Source organism: Muscardinus avellanarius (genome assembly GCF_963383645.1).
Source record: "Muscardinus avellanarius genome assembly, chromosome: 13".
NCBI classification, from domain to species: Eukaryota; Metazoa; Chordata; class Mammalia; order Rodentia; family Gliridae; genus Muscardinus; species Muscardinus avellanarius.
In genome coordinates this window covers 84,833,159-84,853,660 of record NC_137799.1, presented here as the reverse complement: position 1 = coordinate 84,853,660, position 20,502 = coordinate 84,833,159, and the positions used below count along the sequence as shown (strand labels likewise).

Genomic DNA, 20,502 nt, shown 5'->3' with positions numbered 1-20,502 from the left:
CCATTTTCTTTAAACTGGAAAATGAAATCATTACCTGCCTCATGACACCATCATGAAGATCAAAGAAAATACTAAAATATAAAGTGTTAAATACTGTTTTGGGCACAGAAGAATTATTCTAAGAATTATTATTAGACTCTCCTTTAGAACAAACATAGCTTAAGTTATTTATTTCTTTGGGCGGGTGGGGTAATAATGCTTCTCATTGTCATTGCAGGACAGTGATGGGGAGAAGAGTGACGACAACCTAGTGGTTGACGTTTCCAATGAGGTATATTTACTGCTAGTGTAACTTCCTGCTGCTACCCCACTGTAACACACTGCTGTCCAAACGACTAGTATCCAATATGTGTTCTTAACATTTAAATGAACCCACATTTTTACATGATAAATTATGTACTAAGTAATGATTTTATAGGTTATTCATCCTTTTCCTTTTACTGTTATTTTCTGTGAAGTGTGTGTGACTTTCTACCACTGTAAACACACACCGAGACAGATACCTATGATCAGCCTACAGATCTCATTGACAAGCAGCTTGCCGTTTACTGGGGTTTAAATTTAATTTTTTTAATTTATTTTAATTTGTTTATTTTTAATTTTTTATTGGTGCTTTATATTCATAATTTTATTTTAAATAAACACTATAAATATGGTTTAGCCTCTATACCCAGTTTTTTTTTTTTTAACAATTTCAGGGAGTCATATCATCTATTCCAGAACATTTGGTACTTCTAAACTGTTAAATGCTTTCAGATAGAAATGTCCACAGTCAGTTACCTTGCACTGTGGTCATTACTACTCAAAATGTTCCTTTGTAGGATCCTTCTTCCCCTAGAGGGAGCCCAGCACATTCTCCTCGGGAGAATGGCCTAGACAAAACACGTCTGCTCAAGAAAGATCCCCCAATCAGCCCCGCCTCCATTGCATCTTCCAGCAGCACTCCTTCCTCCAAATCCAAAGAACTTAGCCTTGTAAGTAGTTCTTCTCCATCTCTCTTAGTGTTGCCAGTTTTAAGATAGTTGGGTTTGATTTTGTTTTTGTATTTTCACATTTTTTAGTAGAACTTTAATTTCAGAGAGAGAGAGAGAGAGAGTGAGTGTGTGTGTGTGTGTGTGTGTGTGTGTGTGTGTGTGTATTTTAAGTGTTTTAAGTTTAATTGACAAGCATTTTTAGAGCAATATGGGGTTTACCAATTTGCTGGGGATGAGTGTTCCTGTAAGTATAAGAGAATGATAAGGAGAAATTGAGTGAAATAGTAAGTATAAGAGAATGATAAGGAGAAATTGAGTGAAATAGGTCTTAGTGAAAATGAAAAATATATACTGGGGTTGTAAAGATGATTTTGTCACCTGTGGTTTATGGTAAACTTAGTTTGTGGCTTCAGTGTGATTTTTGTTGCTAGCTTTGAATTACCAGGTTATGTATGACTGCAATAATTTTTTCTTACTATCTAAAAAATAATGTATCATTTACAAAAGTCTTCCTTGACTCACACCAGAAATCACAAATCCAGAAATGAACTGTTCACAAGTCAGTATAATCTCTCTCTATCTCCTTCTGTCATTGTATAATTAATTGCATTTTTTATGGTACCTTGTCTTTTTTTCTCACTAGTTTTTTCCTTATAATACAAAATAAACTAAATTCAGTTTTTAAGTCACCTTTTGAACTCACAGCTAAAGGAAAGAAAGATTTTATAATTTATCTGCAAGTTAGAGAACTAGATCTAGCAGAAGGCTAGATTATAGGTCAGGTTCCCCCTCTATTTTCTCCTGGCTTTTTTAAAATGGCACCTCTTTTTTGCTGAGTCTCTATGACAAGTTCAGTTCAGATCTATCCTAATGAAACCTACTGCATAGGGAGCCTCTTGTGGTCTGAACAGTCCACTCAAAGGCCAACTACTCTCTGAAGTTAGCTTCAATTCATGTGCTCCTGAATTTTGGTGTGATTGTTTGCTGGCTCTTTTTAATTAATGCAAGAAAAAGCCCAACCTGAAACACATACACGTCCTCTCTTTCATTTATCTTCTTTCTTTCCTTTTTTTATTTTAACCTTTTTAATGTTAATATCATTGTTTAAAACCATGTTCACATATCCAGGATATTTAATTATATCTCTTATTAGAATGAAAAATCTACTACTCCTGTTTCAAAGTCTAATACCCCTACTCCACGAACTGATGCGCCCACCCCAGGCAGTAACTCCACTCCCGGATTGAGGCCTGTACCTGGAAAGCCACCAGGAGTGGACCCGTTGGGTTAGTAAAAACATATATACATTTTTCATATTTCTGTTACTGTTTTTAAAAAAATTTAAATAGTGTAATGCACTAAAAGTACTAATGACTAGAGTTAAATGGTTATTAGACAAAGTTACTTATCCCAAACCAAGCACCTGACACCAGCCTGGTACATAGTAGGTGTTCAGTAAAATACGGCAAATGAACCAACTCCTCTGAAGGCTTAAATGACTTTTGAGAAATATTAAAGTAAGTTTATTTGAACTATTGATTGTATTTATTTATTTATCTCTTTCCTCCTTCCGTTTTGTTCTGCAGCATCCAGCCTAAGGACCCCAATGGCTGTACCTTGTCCATATCCAAACCCTTTTGGGATCGTGCCACATGCTGGGATGAATGGGGAGCTGACCAGCCCTGGGGCTGCCTATGCTGGCCTGCACAACATCTCCCCACAGATGAGCGCAGCCGCTGCCGCCGCCGCCGCCGCCGCTGCCTATGGAAGATCACCAGTGGTATGGTTATGGGTTTTTACAAAATATTTCAGAGCACAGAGGATTGCCTTGCATATTTGTGTAAGTGTAGTTTGTGTAATAAGAGGTACATTACAGAAGAGTGTATGTATATATGTAAATTAAGCTACATGTGATTACATCTTAATCTTTTTTTCTTTCGGAAAGTGAAAAGTTTATGTGTTTTTTAGTTAGTATTTCAGAAATTTTAAACAAACAAAATTATGTTACATAGTATAATGAATTTAACTCTTTGTTTCTGTATTTGAGCTTCAATAATTACTGATATAATTTGGTAATCATTAGTATAATTTTTCCACGTATATTCCACTCCTAAATATGTGACCAGTATATCATTAATATCCTGTCAATTCATCAGTACATAATTCTGTACATATCTCTGATATCTTATCTTCAAAGGTTCTGGTTTCTCAGATTTTAGCAAAAGTATTAAGTAGGATAAAATAAGTTAAAATTAACTGTTTTTGTTGTCTTACCTGGAAAAAATTCTAGGTGGGGTTTGATCCACACCATCACATGCGTGTGCCGGCAATACCTCCAAACCTGACAGGAATTCCAGGAGGAAAACCGTGAGTACCTTTTGTACTCTTGTATGCCAGTCCTTGCTTCCTTGCTGCCCCTGAGGCATTCAGCATTGCTAGACAGTGTTGTGAGGTTCTTACTTCCTTCTTTGCAGAATATTTTTCATTTTCTCTAAGCACAAGAAACGAGGTAATAAGGTGAGATTTTGTATGTTCACTTTAAAATCTTGAACTTTTATATGGAAATGCAAATTGCAGAGGCAGCTCCAAAGGTTGGATCTTCTCCATGTCTGTTGTTGATTTTTAAGGCAATTGTTTGTTCAAAAAGTCTTGATTATTATATTCAAATCTGAATGCTCAAAATTTGAATGTGTAGGGAAAAGAAATGCCAAAGTTCTTCAAAGGTTGTAAAGAAATAGGGACAGTCTTATGCTCCATTCTGTTTCTGGAAAGGTGAACTGCTCAGTTGGCCTCTGTGAATGGAGCCCTTGGTGTCTGTATTCACAGCCCCCATTAGTTATTAAAGATCAAATATAACAACATACCAGTTGATCCAGCTATTTCATACACATTTTAATCTCTCACCACATCAGTGCACATTTTTTCATATTACTCTAACATACCTCTGTTTTGCTACCCAAGTTGAATTGTCGCTGCCAGTTGGCTTCATCTTCCAAGATATACAAAGACTCCCCTGTGACGTAGCACTGGTTCTACCTCCAAATTCTCAGCTGTCTTTTCCTTGTGTCTCTTTGGGGAAGCATCCTCTGCAATCCTTCTTGCTTTGTTAGTCACGTGTATGTTTATTCTCATCTCTTTCCCTGGCATCCCATATATATGCTACCTCCCCAAACCTTCAGCGCCATTCAGATTTGACTTTCAGTAGCAGCTAAAGTCCCCTTCTCCCAGAGGTTCCCTGGAGGCTTACCTGCCTCTGGACATTTGCTCTTCCTAGTGCTTCTTGCAACCCATTTCTGACCTGCCGATTGGCACACTTCAGGTCTCCATCTTATCAGAACATTTTACGCCAAGTCTTGTCTTACATTCTCCTTCCCCCTTCCCCCTGATATTTTCTATTCCTCTAACGATTTTAATGTTTATATCTCTATCTGCTTTTCCCCACTTAAAAGTTCTGTGAGAACAGAGCACTTTTTAAAAAAAATGTTCAGTTATAGAAATGATCTTGGTGTCTTAAATGTTACTTTGTTCATAGTTGGTGGTCTCAACATAAATTTGTTCAAAGAATGAATTAGTATGTGCCAGTTTTTTCCTTCTCTTGTTGCTTTACTAATATACCTTCAGGCACATGGTTGTCACCCTGATGTCTCCTGTGTGTCCTCTTTCCCCATGTTGCTTTCTTCCTCATTGTGGAACATGTCTACCTTGACCCTTTCTTCACTTTCCATCCGATAATAGGAATCTTGGCTTCCTTCTGTAACTAACTTAACTACATACTCAACCCTAAACTTCCCCCATTGCATCAAACACAATGCCGGCTCCACAGTCAAGTTGCTCAGTAAATATTTGACAGATTAATAAGGAAAACAAAGCAAATTAGACTTTGAGTTTTTTGAGAATTGAAGGTATAAATATCAATTACCATAAAATTCTGCATACCGGTGTATTCTGCGAATCGTTGTTGACTGACTGACTGTCGGTCGCAGTGACGACTCTTTCACGATCTTCCTCAAGCAGTTTTATTACCCCAGGTTCTTATACAGTTCCCGTTCCTCTTTAATGCTCTCTCAGGTAAAAACAACATCAGTCTTCTATCTCCTCCCTCATCACTCCACCAACCCTCCTCCGTGGCACTCTACGTCTCTGCTGCAGCACACACCGGTCACAGTGGTGGCTTTGTGAACATGTCCGTCCCAGCTCGGAGCCCGGAGCAGTCCGCCAAGGAACTGCTCTTCCTGTCCACCAACCCTCTTAGCTCCTTCTCCTTCTTCCCGCTAGGGCATGCGCGCTTTTTAACCTTCTCCTGGGCGGGCAGGTGGTAGCACGAGGCGTTGCGTCACTAATTATCCGTAAGGCGCCTGATAGGGCTCACTGCGCAGGCTCAGGGCACCGCCAGCCTCGTGAGCCTCGTGACTTGGCTGCAAGCCCAGGCGCCATCTTGAGTCCACGCTGGCAACAAGCCTGGGTGCCACCTCGGTCCTGCCGAGTGGGCCCCAACAACTGACAGGTCTTGTTGACCAAGAACTCTGATGTAGTAGAAGGTGAAAGTTTGGTCTATTGCAAGCAGTAACTAAATAACAAGGTCACAGAATTAATCAAATAACAATTCGAATACCTGCAAGTTCCTTATGAACTGGTGGGAGAGATGGAGGGGTTCCTTTAAGGAAGAAACACTGTGCTTTTTTTTTCAGGAATTGTATAATTGCCACTTGGGTAGCCAGCAGTGGCACCCAGAACTGTAGTGAGGATCCCATGAGAGCTAGCTATTGTCTTAGCTGCTGTCCTGGGGCTGTAGTGTTAAGTGATTCTTAGTTTGGGATTTGGGCCATTTGAGCACATGGTACTTCCGAGGCCAGAGCTAGGTTCCCTTTTTTTTTTTTTTTTTTGGCGGTACTGTGGTTGGAACCCCAGGGCATTCTACCTCCAAGCTACATACCCCTAGCCCTATTTTTTTTATTCTTTATTTTCAAACAGGGTCTCACTGAGTTGCAAAGTAGTTAATGCTGCCAGTGAACCACGATCCTCCCATCTCAGCCTCCCAAATGGTGGGATTACAAGCATGCGCCACCATGCCCAGCTCGTTCTACAGTCTTGCCCCTTAGCGCATATTTTTTTTTATTCATTAATTTTTTTGTTTTGTTTTGTTTTGTTTGGCAGTACTGGGTATGGAACCCAGGAGCATTCTACCTCCAAGCTACACCCGTGGTCCTATATTTTAGTCTTTATATTTTTTTGAAACAGGGTCTCACAGTGTTGCGAAGGGCCTTGCTAAGTAGCTAAGGCTGTCCAAGAACCACAGTCCCTGCTTCCCAAATGCTGGGATAACAAGCATGTGCCACCATGCCCGGCCCTTAGTGCATATTTTTCTTTTTTTGGTACTGGGGTTCCTGGAAGCCCTTTTACCTCTGGGCTACACTCCCAGACCTATTTTTTATATTTTTATTTGGAAACAGGGTCTCTTAAGCCAGCAGGGCTGGCTTCAAACCTGCGCAATCCTCCTGTCTCCACCTCCCAAGCGCTGGGATTACAGGCGTGCGCCACCACACCCGGCAAGTACATAACATTTTTAAGATCCTTTTGGACAGGTTGATGTATTAGAAGATTGTTGAAATTTTTGTTCCTGAAAGTGATGAAGCCACACCTCTAATGCATTTGTCAAATAACTTCACCAGAAAAACCAGACGCATGTAGCATGGTTAATATAATTAACTCTGTGGATTCAGGAGACTTAACGGACTCAAATATGAATTTTGACTAGGAAGAATGACTTGATCCACATTTCTTAACGTTCCGAGCTTCATTTGGCTCAAAGGGTATAGGATGTGAGGATGAATACCATGATGGTGTGCTGGGTGTTCAACACCATATTTGGCTCTTTTGTCATCCAACATCATTTTCCTTCAGCTTTTGCCCCAGGGGATGATTATGCAGTGAAAGGTACAATGTGTTTTGGGGTAGAAGTGATGAGAAAGATTGGACTGAGTAAATTGGATCCTATGTTTTCTGTCCTTGCTAGTTCTTTAGGTAACAGGGTATCCAGATACACAATCTCATGTTTATTCATTTAGAGAGAATGTATTTTATTATAGATTTTCATAGAAGAAATGAATATAACCATCATATGGCTCTCTGGATGATGAGATAGAGAATTGTGAAACTTTGTGGATAGTTTTCAACAGAAAACCTTGTTAGGTGCTAGAACACAAAATATAAAGTTACCCAAAGGCCTCTTCTACTACATATACTCACAATGTAACTGCTAACAGTTGTGTATCTCTGCCCTATTTTTTTAACAATATAAATTGCCAGACATTATTAAAAATACAATTAAATGAATGTGTTCCAAGCTAATGGATAAAGTTAGAATTTACTTGATAACTTTCATTGGTTCCTCATGTTTAGGTTATTGGAATTATTACATCGTCCAATTTTAGATTCTGTTAAATTTAAACTATCTGGTTCATCTGCTACTTAAATGAGACTTCTGTAAATGGTGAATAACTGGTTGAAACCACAATACTAATTGTATTGTGGAATATGGCATGTAAATGCAACAAAAACAAGATTTATGGGTTTTAAGCTACTCACAACTGGAAATCTTTTTCTGTTATTCCATTTGTGTTTTATTGTTTTGTTTTGGGTTTTTTTTTAACACAATAAGGTGTTCAACATGGAAATAACACCAGATTCTAGTGGGTTCGTATGCTACTCAGAACCTAACTTTCTATTATACTTTAAGAGTATAACAGTCAGACCTATATTGTGAATTCAAGGTATAGTGCTATTTTGTGGGACTTTGGGAATTTAGAAAAAAATTTAGAGAATTTGAGAGAGATGAAGCATCATGACAAATCTAGGACTTATTAATTAATTAATTTATTTATTTATTTATGGTATTGGAGATTGGCATTCTACCTCTAAGATACGCCCCCAGCATAGCCCGTTTTACTTTTTTATTTTGAAACAGAGTCTTGCTAAGTTACTAAGGCTGGCCATGAACCCGTGATCTCCCTGTCTTGCTGAAATTTGATAAGTATGTACTAGAGCTTCAATTTTTCTAGTCCTGAATATCGATACCAACAAAAAGCCACATTGCATCCTTTATGCAGTTGGGCTCTTGAGGACCATCTGGATTCTTTTAAAGAAGTTCCAGGAACATAGTAGGTGTTTTCAGAGTGCTGAAGTTGAAAAATACCCTGTGAAGACCTTGAATGAAAATGTATGTCTGGTGTCCTCACTAATTTCTCAAGGATCTTTAAAAACCATTTAGAGGTTCCAGAGGGGAAAAGGGATGTCTTGTCAAAGAAATTATCATTAAGAACATATTACACCATCTGAACTTGGAATAACCTTTCCTTCCCTTCCTTTAAGAGTTAGTCTTCATGACCTCTTAATTGTTAAATCAATTAGCCTTTTACTCCACTATCATTTCTCAGAATCTCAGCCTTTTCTTCCTAGCATTATTGCTTTCCTCACTTTGCCTGGCTCTCTCCTGAGGCTCCCCTTCACCTGTGCCTTCTAAGGGGGAGAGAGAGGTGATCTCTCATTTTTCTTATATCCCACAGTCTACAGGACCAGTGACTGTTAATAAAGGCTATGACTCCCATGCTTCTTCCCCATTCTCTTCCAGAACAGAACTTCTCCATCATTTGTGAAAGCCCTTTTTTTAGCCATGTGCCATTTATCTTTATTCCCACTTCTACCTGGTTGGAGTTTTCCCCTAATGTATTAAAGATGCATCACATTGCTTTAAGGCTTCCTCTACTCTACTCTACTTCCTTCTATTCTACTTTACTTCCTTCTACTCTTCCTCTACTCTAAGTACTTCCTCTACTGGCTTGCCATTGTTCTGGGTGACTCTGGTGCCCACATGGACAATCCCTCAGTCACTTCCTCTTGTTTCTTGGACCATCTCGTCTCTAGTGTATGGCTGCACTATTTGACTTTATATACCTGCATTTTTAGTCTCGCAAAGAAGAGTTTGTCATCACCTCTGTCACCTCCAGAATTCAAGCAACCTATTCAGTTTAACTTTCTCCATCCTCTTCCAGCTGGAGCTTTTTAATTGCAAATCTTGTTTCCAGCTTTCTATCTCCCAAGCTCTAGCTTCTCCCCTGCAGTAGGCTCCTGATTCGTCACACTTGTTTATTCTGCCACCTAAAAACCATTCTCTACCCAGTGACCAGGATGGTCATTGGAAAAGGTTGACCGAATCCTGGCACTGCCTTTGCGCAAGTCTCCAGTAGCTTCCCATTCTAATCAGAATAATCACTTCTCATCTCAGCCTAAGGGTCCCTGTCAATATGGCCTCGCCTCTCTCTCCACCCTGTTGCTCTATCACTCTCTACTGAATCACTGCAGCCTTCTTGCTTAGCTCTGCCTCAAGACCTTTACACTGTTGTCCCCTGGACCTGGCATGCCCTGCCTTCAGGCCTTAGCCTTGCTACTGCCTCAGAGAGGAGTCCTTGACCTCTGTACCCTTACCATATTGTAAAACATGTGCTTAACAACATTTACTGCTATCTACGGTTATTTAGTAATTTATTTTATGTTCCCTGATTTCTCATCTGAGATGGGGGCTAGTGTGAGAATGGGGATTTTTTCTTGTTTTTACCTCTGATTCCTCAGATACCTGATAGCAATTAGTATGTTGGAGTCAGTTAATAAATAGTAGTTAAATAAGTGGGTGAAAAGCACATTCTCTCACTCTTTTAGTTTTGTCATACTCTTTCTCACTATACTATTTTAAATTCCCAGAGTACAATGGAACATCCATTGTTCATAGCACTAGCCATTTGACATTTTCATAGTTGAGTATGTGTGCCTCTCACTAATGAGTGTACTCCCCACTTCTCCCCTTTGCCAGCTGAAACTGCAAAAGAACAGTGAGTCTGGGTTTCTTTTCTTGCCTAGTCCTTAGCATAGTGCTTGGCACACAGGGTTCTCAGGAAATATATGTTAAGTGGATGAATCTCTCGGTAAATTGTCATGTGTTTCACCATCTTCTTCCCCTTGCCACTTTATTGTCTCTAGTAACAATTTGTCTACCTCTCTGACTGCTCTTTGTTAGAAATTCCTTAAATGTAAGCGTTCTCTTTAGTTCTGCATCTATTCAGCTTCTTACCATGTAATCTCTAGGATTATTCTTTTTGCCCCCTTATCTTCAGCTCTCACCTCTTTGTGGATGATCACACATTGTTATTTTTAGCCCAAGTGTTGAATCACAGCTATTCAAGTTCAAGAAAACCAAATCATTATCTACCCAGATGTGTACCCTATTATCTTCAATAGTTTTTGTGGTGTACCAAGACACACTGGTTTCAAAGATCTAGAATCCTCCTAAGCATCTCTCCAAAGGTCATATAGCCCCTGTGTCTCCAAGTCTTATTTTTTTTGACCCAAGAAATATCTCAATCAATAGGCTTCTTGCTTCCCATCTTCTTCCCCTTCAGCAAATCTGACATGCTGCTTTCTTCCACAACTCTCTGTGGTCTTCAGAGAATGTTAAAGGTCCTCCATTGCCTGGCACCCATGTCTTCACAACCTCAGTACCCTTTATCTTTCTGGGAACATTCAAGCTGTGGATGATGGCCCCTTAGGAATAGGCATAATTTTGATAAACAAAACCAACCTGTATATTTTTGTGTTTAAGAAACCATAAACTTTTAATTTGGTTCTAAGCCTCTCTGTCATTTAGTTCAAGCTGCTGTTCTGTGTGCATCTGCAAATACTTTCACTTGGTTTGTCTTTTGTACATTTCTTCCCATAAACAGAGCATCTTCCCAAACTTTATGCCAAAGTAGAATGACATCATATCCAAAATGGGCCATGGCCCATGACAGTCCCAGGGCCAGGACCCTCCTGCATCCCAGCATTCTCATCCTCGCTTCCCCTCCCTAACTTCAGTGTCCTAAACACAGAGCTGAGTCTGTTGAGAGAGATGCCATAACTTCATGTGTGTGTTAGGACCAGGTGCTTTCACGAGTGCAGGGCTTTCCCTGGGATGAGTCGGAGATGGAACTGCACATAGGGCCTCATGTGGGTCTTCGGGGCTATCACAAAGGACACTTTTTCAGGTTCTCTCTTCTATTTGGAGTTTCTAGGATTTGTGATGGTCACATCTGCTTAAGATGTTAAAATGAGACTTTATGTATTTAGGTGCATATCTTCCATTTCCATACGTCTATAAGCTGCTAACTCCTTAGAGTGTCATAATTTTAACTTACTAATTTCGACCAGTATGTCACTTGACGAGTGGCTTGATGAGAATGAATGCCTCTCTAGGTAAAACTGATGGCAGGCCTCAGAATCACCAGCATTGAAGGCAGAGTACCTCTGAAAGAGTGATCACTATATTTGTAATGCTTATCTTACTAGTTCTCTATGAAATACATGTATCATCTTTTATTTTTAGAGATTGGAACTAAGGTTCAGAGGGGCTGAGTAACACTGATGTCTCACAGTAGCTAGCCAATGGTCAGCCTGAGAGTTGATCATGGATCTAGTTGTGTGGCTTTGAAACATAGGTTATTTCTACTATACTAGGTTCGCACATATTAAGTGGCATGAAAATGGTTTCTTTCTCATCTCATTACATAGAACAATTAACAATATTTTCTCCTTTCCTATTGCCTTAGAGCATACTCCTTTCACGTTAGTGCAGACGGCCAGATGCAGCCCGTGCCCTTTCCCCCTGATGCCCTCATCGGACCCGGAATCCCCCGCCACGCCCGCCAGATCAACACGCTCAACCACGGGGAGGTGGTGTGTGCAGTGACCATCAGCAACCCCACGAGGCACGTGTACACAGGCGGCAAGGGCTGCGTGAAGGTCTGGGACATCAGCCACCCTGGCAACAAGAGTCCCGTCTCTCAGCTCGACTGTCTGGTGAGTGAGCATGGGTGAAGGAGACTTAGACCTTCACTCAGGAAACAGGAGGGGATTGTGGGATAACTGTATGTGTGAGCAGACCACACAGTATGATCCTAGGTGGGCTGCAGGTCTTTCAGTCCTTTGAAGCAGGATGGATGGTCTAGTTCTACTCTGGCACATGGACCAGTTCTGGCACATGGACTTCTCTCACAGGGAAAGGCAAAGCTTTCCTTTTAAAAAAAAAAAAAAAGAAAAGAAATATGAAACTTTTAAGTCAAGAAAAGATAGAAAAAAAATAGTAACTTGAAATTCTAGGAAACTAACCTTTTAAACCTTTATTGAGATTTCCCATCTGCTGTTTTATGATTGGTCAGAATTGGGTCTTGGGGACCCAGTGTCTTTTGTCCAATTTCAATCTTTAATTTGAATTGCCTTCTCATTAGCTGGTAGGCTCTTACTTCCTGGTGCCACTTGTCTGCCCTCCTGCCCCCAGCTTGTTCACACAGGTTGTCCTCAGAATGCAGCCCGCAGAAGGGTTGAAGTTTTGTTTGGATTTCCATACTCCTTGCCTGGTCATTCTTAACCCATATTTCTTAACCTTCCCTGTTTTTGCTCTTTGTACAAATGGCCTCTTTTAGCCATTCCTGATCCCAGGTCCTCTGCCCTGCCTCATGTACCACTCTGATGAAGTGACCCTAATTGTTGTTAGGGAAATGGGCCTTGGATCTTTTCTGGCTGCTTTGAACTGTATGGGTGCCGCGGGGTATTGCGGTTGGGTCTCATCAGGGGTGGATGATCTAGAGGACTGCAGGAAAAGGAATCCTTCGTGTGTGGTTTTGTTTTCACAGCCATCTGTAGCTGGAGGGCTGGAGGGCATGGTCTCAGGAACACGATGATCTGTAGGTAGCTTTTCCTAAGTGTCCACACTTTTGGTGTGCTCATCCAGCTAAAATTGTGGCCAGAGTTATTGACTGTGTTTACAAGCTGGGTATATAGTTTACTGGCTGACAGGCATTCATCTATTTCTCTATGGTATTGTGGTTGCGCTGGGTGTCAGAGTTGCAGGGCCCTTAGTGGAGTCTCATTATTTCCTGGTCCTATTAGACCTGGGAAGTCAAGGTCAAGTCCTCTAATTTCCTCATTGTTCCCTAGGTCTCAGTTGTTGAACACCCAGGAAGTAACTTTCAACCAGTCCTTTCTGAGCATTCTTGCTGGTGACAGTTATGGTCTCAAAACCTGTGTAGGTATTGTACTTTCTTCCCTGTTCTCAGCCATGCACCAGGAGCTGCAACCAAGTTCTTTCCTCAGTGCTTCCCTTCCTCCCTGGCATTACCTGAGGTACCAAAATGATACAGGCTATCTCCTCTTATTTGAAGGTCCTTTTTTTTTTTTTTTTTTTTTACAGAACTAGGAGACCAGGGGCATTCTACCTCCAAGCTACACCCCCCAGCCTTATTTTGTTGTTGTTGTTGTTGTTGTTGTTGTTCTTTATTTTGAAATAGGATCTCACTAAGTTGTGGAGGACCTCACTGGCCGCGGCAAACCCGCAATCCTCCTGTCTCAGCCTCCCAAGTTTCTGAGATTACAAGTGTGCACCACCACACAGTGCATTTTGCCCAGTGTGTTTTGATAAATCAAGCCCAAGGACTAAAGTTCATTTGAGTTAAGGAAAAATAGAAAACAAAAATCTCCCCTCCCACAGGGGAGGGGTTCCCAAAACAGAGTAACCCACTTATGTTCTTTTCTGATAAAGGAGTTTAAGAAAACAAAAAGTTTACACCTTTTTAATGAATGTGGTCCTAAATATCTTTACATATTTATTACATCATGTGATAAATAGTAGAACCTCTTTATCTGTTAGGCATTTGTCCTTCTGTTGCAAAGGGAACTTCAGCCTGGTTTTCTTCCCTTCCAACAAAATTTCATTTATTTATTTATTTACTTACTTACTTACTTATTTTTGCTGAAGCAGGAGACTAATCAGCTTAACATAGTTAGATGCTTATAAGATTCCCATAGCTTTGAGAGCTGGAAGGAATAATTTTTTTCCTATCAACTTTATACTCCTTCATTAGATCTTGCCTCTAGTTGCTCCTGCATTATCAAGTCCACAATGTCCTTTAGTCATGTAACACGGGGCCAGGAAGAGGGAACAGACTGGTCAGTGTCTTTAATCCCAATGCCTTGATGGCTGCAATAGCAAGATCCTTGGGCAGCAGCACAAAGTGTGCTAGGATTCTGGGTTTATATTCCAGGACTGTGAGGTAAGAGTTCCTGTATACTTGTATATCGGTGTGTATGCAAATGACATGAACAATTGGTTAATTCGGTAGTGGTGGGAGTGGACTTAAATCTTTGCATTTTGATGCTAATTAAGATTAAATATCTCAATACTGAATTTTGTAGATCAAGTTTAAGTACTTCCTTAATTTCATGTAATTTTCTAGCATTAATCTACTTTATCATTGTCATAAGTATAAATGGCTCATTAAACCAGGAGGGAACACAGTACTTTTATGGATTTCTGCTCTCATGTTAATGCTGTTTTCCTTTCCTCATGAGTAATCTCTTGATGGTTTTTGTCTCTACAGAACAGGGATAACTACATCCGTTCCTGCAGATTGCTCCCTGATGGTCGCACCCTAATCGTCGGAGGGGAAGCCAGCACTCTTTCCATCTGGGACCTGGCGGCTCCAACCCCGCGCATCAAAGCAGAGTTGACGTCCTCGGCCCCCGCCTGCTACGCCCTGGCCATCAGCCCCGACTCCAAGGTCTGCTTCTCGTGCTGCAGCGACGGCAACATTGCCGTGTGGGACCTGCACAACCAGACCTTGGTGAGGTAGGTCAGCAGGATTCATTTCTACAGCATGGAGAGAAACAAATCTTACCACATTGTGCTAAAATGCTGCGCGTGCGCGTGCATGCGTGCGTGTGTAAGAGAGGGAGGGAGGGAATATTTGTGTGTGTTTAAATAGATAGAATGTACTTATTTTACCAAAAATTCAAAAATTGTCAAGAACAATTCTATTTAAGACGCTACCTACAAGGTATTAATGTAAAATCTTGTTTTTCGTATTATTTATACTTCATAAATTGAGTTTTTTTCTTTTTGGCATTAGACTAAGCATTACTAATTCAGAAATTTTTTAAGTGAGGTCATTTTGACATAATGTATATGAAATACTCATGATTCTTCTGAATTCAATAGACATCTTATTTGCCATCTGTACTTACTAACAAACCATATTGCTGATAGATCCTGATTGAGATGACTCAGTGCGTGGCATATCTTAGGTATTGTAGGTATCTGACATAGTCAGTCTTTACCAAATTATTACTTACTACTTGTTATGGGCCTAGGCACTGTGTTGGGTGCTATTCACCTGAATGGTTTAGATTACCTGTAGTTCCATATTTAATTACCTAGAAATGAGATTATATAGGTAGGTAAAGTCCTAAAGTGACTCCCTAGCTTGTCAGCACCTAAGGGATCAGGAAGCAAGAGGTATTATTAGCTAAAAAATATGAGGTTATAGTCAACTAGAGCCCCAAGACAAGGATGATGAATACATAAAGAGAAGAGGCCTTACTGCACATCTCTTACTCTGAAGGGCTGATCTCCATTTATAATTCCAAAAACAAACAGTTGTCACTCTTGCTATTTTGTGGTAAGGCTCATAGAGGAGATACTTTGAACTCTTTTTTCACCCAGTACCCTCTGTATGTCTTACCAGGAGTGATTCTGGGTGTCCTTCCATGTACCTTCCTTGGAAGCACACCCTTTCCATCCTGCACAGCTACCTACAGATAGATGCTTTTCTGCTCAGTGGCAGGACTTGTTCTCCTGTTCCTTGTGTTGTCCCCAGTCCTCTATAGGAGGAAAATAATTGAGATAGCTATCTCATGTCAGTGATAAAACAAGTCTTGGAATTATCTTTGAATAAGTCATATACATACAGGTATGTGATTTCTTCTGTCAGTTTCAGTTGAAGATTTTTTCCATCAGTAATATCAATTATGTTTTAGGGTAAGAATAGCTTGAAGAAGTTTTTAGGTATTCAGAAACAAGAAGTATGGGAATTTATCATCTCAGTTAAACTGTAATCCCTTTGTGCAGTTACTCCTTGTATCTGTGGAAGATTGGGTTTAGGACCTTTTGAATATCAAAATCCTGAATATCAAAATCCCGAATGCTCAAGTTCCTTTTATCAAATGGTATAGCATTTGCATAATATAACCTATACAGACTCTTGTATAAACATTAAGTCATCTCTAGATTACATATAAAACCTAATATTATTTATTGCTTATGGAATAATGTCAAAAAAAAGTCTGTACATGTTCAGAACAAACGCACGTTTTTATTTTTGATCCATGTTTGATAAAAGCTGTAGATAGAGAACCCATGGATACTGAAGGCCAGCTATATATTTTTGTTATTAGTTTGAATAATTAGAAAACATTATTAACCAAAATGAAATTACAGATAAGGCCTTTACTGCATTTGGTCACCAAGGAATTCTAAATTGATTTAAACTAAACAAAGTTTTCAAGGGTTTTCCCTTCATTTTGACATTTTCAGGCAATTCCAGGGCCACACAGACGGAGCCAGCTGTATTGACATTTCTAACGATGGCACGAAGCTCTGGACGGGTGGTTTGGACAACACGGTCCGGTCCTGGGACCTGCGCGAAGGCCGCCAGCTGCAGCAGCACGACTTCACCTCACAGGTGCGGGCTTGTGCCTGTAGCATTTGAGTTTAAGATGGCCCACTAAAAGATGAGTGGCACTTTTGATTGTGGATTACTTTCGGATCATCCATTTGGCTTTGGTTTCTTTCTGATTCAGATTATCTTGATTTCCTTTATAGTTAGCACTCCAGGAAGTAACAGTACCTCCTGGTTAAAAAGCATGTCTATCTCTTTGAATTCTAGATCTTTTCCCTGGGCTACTGCCCAACTGGAGAGTGGCTCGCAGTGGGGATGGAGAACAGTAATGTCGAAGTGTTGCATGTTACCAAACCAGACAAATATCAGCTACATCTTCATGAGAGCTGTGTGCTGTCACTCAAGTTTGCCCACTGTGGTAAGCAAGGCCCTTTTGTTCTTTTTCTGTCGACCAGAATTGTTCCTTGTACATTCCGGTTGATTCATTACGTCAGGTCTTTGAGTTCACTGATTTGTCACTTCAGAATCTTATTACTTCCTTATTTGTGCCTAATACTATGTAATTTTTTGACATTAACCTGCTTTATTCCCATTATAAGTATGAGTGACTCATTAAATCCAAGTGGGTGGACTTTATTTTTTAAGTGAAGTGAAATGATTAGTTACAAAATATATGTGCTTCTGTGAGTAGTTTGATGCTCTGTAAAGCAAATCCTAAGATCTCAAAGTAACAAAACAACTGACTTTTTCAAAACCCTTCTTCTCTAGGTAAATGGTTTGTAAGCACTGGAAAGGACAACCTTCTGAATGCCTGGAGGACACCTTATGGGGCCAGTATATTCCAGGTAACACCTAACTTGTTTAGAAACTCCCCCTTTTTGTGCACATCCTCTCAGATGAGTAATTTCACATGAACCTGGGAGGTTAGAGCTAGTATTACTCCCAAAGTGCAGAGAAGAAGTAAGCTGCCTGAAGGAGTTTAAGCATCACAGCCACAAGCCCTAGAGCTTGGAATCCTTTCCAGTGTTCTCTGAACCCAGAGCCAAGGCTATATCCTGGTATGCTGGCTATGCATGCCTGGATTCCTTTTTACATGTTAGAGTGGAGGTTTTAGATCTTCTCTGAAATCTGTGTATATATGTTTTTCTTTGTAATTTTTTTATTTTAAGCTTGAGCATTTTTTTTTATTAACACCCTCATTGGGATTATCATTTCTTTGATCCCCCCTCAGATATTATTACAGAAAAGTTAAAAAAAAACACCTTGATTTATTATATATTCTTCTAGGTGACTCAGTGGAATTTTGTGTAGTTATGAAATTATTCATGAAAGAACCAAATTGTAGACATTATACATTCTCTTACTAAGAATTTCATAGCCAAGTTAAAGACCTCCCTTTTTAACCTTCTATATATAGGATATTATTATGGTGGTGCTCTTTTTTTAGGAATAATATAACAGATTTTGTAATTCTCTGACCAAATGGTATCAAGTTATTATAGAGGATATTAATTCAGTTGAATCAAATGTCATGCAAGTCAGTCAGTAGGACAAAAATAGCTTATTGTTGATGTTATGAAACTTACAATTTGTGTGGGGCAGGGGGTACTGGGGATGGAACCCAGGGACATTCTAACCTCCCAGCTTCACCTCCAGTTCCACTTTTTAGTCTTTCTTTTTTTTTTTTTTTTTTTTTTTGGTGGTACTGGGGTTCCTGGAAGCCCTTCTACCTCCGGGCTACACTCCCAGACCTATTTTTACATTTTTATTTGGAAACAGGGTCTCCTAAGCCAGCGCGCATGGCTGGCTTCGAACCTGCGCAATCCTCCTGTCTCCGCCTCCCAAGCGCGGGGATTACAGGCGTGCGCCACCACGCCCGGCTCTTCTTTCTATTTTTTGAAACAAGGTCTCACTGAGTTGCGAAGGGCCTCGCTAAATAGCTGAGGTTGTCCATGAACTGTAATCCTCCAGTCAGTCTCGGCCTCCCAAATGTTGGGATTACAAGCATGCGCCACCACGGGGTGCTGTGAAATTTACAATCTAAGAAAGATTTTTCATAATGTAGATCACAACCTTTTTTTCTTTTCCTCAGAAATGGGGGTGGAAGCCGGGCGTGGTGGTGCACGCTTGTAATCCCTGCGCTTGGGAGGCTGAGACAGGAGGATCACGCTGGTTCGAAGCCAGCCGTGCTGGCTTAAGAGGCCCTGTTTCCAAAAGTAAAAAAAAGTATAAAATAGGTCTGGGAGTGTAGCCCACAGGTAGAAGGGCTTCTAGGAACCCCAGTACCACAAAAAAAAAGAAAAAAACAGAAAAGAAATGGGGATGGAACCCAGGGGCATTCTACATCCTAGCTACTCCCATACCCCTTCCTTTTTGTTTGTATTCTTTATTTTGAAACAGGATCTCACTAAGTTGCAAAGGACTTCACTCAGTAGCTGAGGCTGGGCAGCCACAAACCTACAATCCTCTTGTCTCAGCCTCCTAAGTACTGGGATTACTAGCATGCACCTCCACAATCACAACGTTTTTAATGATCCCAACCAGTACTTTTGTAGACAAATGAGATAAAAAAGTATTAGAATGCCTCTTTTATAGTAAACATAAATTATATATATAGAATGAGTTATAAATTCAAATTGTGTATTATTAGTTGCAGTAAAAAAAATATTGAAAAATACACAGTGGTTTAACTTCAAAAGTTCAAGTATTCAGAGTCTTGGTTAAAATCCTACAGGATTTTTTTTTTTGTGTGTGTGTGTGTGTGTGTGTGTGTGTGTGTGTGTGTGTGTAGAACCAGGTATTGAACCCAGGGACAGTCTACCTCCACATTACACTCCCAGCCCTATTTTTATTCATTTTGAAGCAGGGTCTCACTAAGTTGTAAAGGGCTCACTAAGTAGCTGAGTCTGGCTGTGAACCTGTGATTCTTCTGTCTCAGCCTCCCAACTACTGGAATGAATTACAGGCATGCAGAACCATTTCTGGTTTGTTTTTTTAATAAATACAGTAGTTTAGTTAACAATTGTAGCAAAGTTGAAGAACATACAAAATGCTTAGGTATGGTACATTCTCTTTCCAGTAACTGAAACCTCTCTCCTATTAGTAAATTTAGATATTTTAAATCTGAGAACATAATGCTTTTTACCTTTAAAAAAAATGTAGTGTTTTCAGTGCTGCTTCCCATGTATTACTTCACTTGTACTCTGCAGCATGGTTCTGAGATGCTAGGAAGCGCTTTGAGGGAAACTGAGGCTCAGATGAGCTGAGTGATGAGTGCTGTGTCTGCTGTCATGCGCTCCACTAGATCCGCACCATCAGACAGACGTTGAGGCTTTTGTACCGATAAGGCCCTGCTCTCTTCTGTGTCTGGAGAACTGGATTTAAAATAAGGCCCTGCTTCATCAAGGTCCTCATACCACAACATGCCTACCCCTCTCACTTCCCTAGGACAAAAACGTCCAGACTAACCTAGGCATTCCCAAGAAGGGGTCTGAGCCAGCCCTACCCTTTTAGCAGTCTGTGGCCGCCTATCCCGGTTGAGGCTCCGAAAGGCTCGACAGAGCATGTTGCTTTAGTAACCGCTCTAAGTCCTCCAGTCCTGCTTCTAGGTACTTGTGGGGCTTTGGTTCCGTATGTAACATTTTTGATTGTATGTTTCTTTCCTAGTCCAAAGAATCCTCATCGGTGCTTAGCTGTGACATCTCTGTGGATGACAAATACATTGTCACTGGCTCTGGGGACAAGAAGGCCACGGTTTATGAAGTAATTTATTAGGACAAATCTTCATGCAAGCTGGACTCCTCCTTGTAGCACTTTGCGCTCACCCTTTTTTGTTGGCCCCTACCCCCGCATCTAAAACCAAGGATTTCAAGTGTTCATTGCAGTTGTGGAATTTAATCCCCTTCCTTAATCCCACTTACTCCTTGCTATTGAATTGTGAATACTCTTTACGAACCTGTGATACCAAATCTTCAGCTATCTACTTGGAAGAA

General features: G+C 40.4%; 1 protein-coding gene across 13 annotated transcripts in view; it reads left to right on the top strand.

Moving 5' to 3' along the window:
- LOC308272016 (transducin-like enhancer protein 4) overlaps window positions 1-20,284 on the top strand; it is a gene marked incomplete at both ends in the record, with an annotated part of 152,038 nt that extends 131,754 nt beyond the window's left edge. For 8 of the 13 annotated variants that reach the window (XM_080708762.1, XM_080708761.1, XM_080708752.1 and 5 more), the window contains 11 exons: window positions 218-271; window positions 822-974; window positions 2,128-2,260; window positions 2,561-2,754; window positions 3,265-3,341; window positions 11,609-11,858; window positions 14,435-14,682; window positions 16,426-16,573; window positions 16,778-16,928; window positions 17,279-17,355; window positions 20,177-20,284. In XM_080708762.1, the coding sequence (XP_080564888.1) occupies window positions 218-271; window positions 822-974; window positions 2,128-2,260; window positions 2,561-2,754; window positions 3,265-3,341; window positions 11,609-11,858; window positions 14,435-14,682; window positions 16,426-16,573; window positions 16,778-16,928; window positions 17,279-17,355; window positions 20,177-20,284 (1,593 nt within the window). Of the gene's footprint in view, window positions 1-217; window positions 272-821; window positions 975-2,127; window positions 2,265-2,560; window positions 2,794-3,264; window positions 3,342-11,608; window positions 11,859-14,434; window positions 14,683-16,425; window positions 16,574-16,777; window positions 16,929-17,278; window positions 17,356-20,176 lie in introns of all 13 variants that reach the window. The other 5 variants (XM_080708755.1, XM_080708753.1, XM_080708760.1 and 2 more) reach the window with 4 other exon arrangements.
- Window positions 20,285-20,502: the final 218 nt, after the last annotated feature.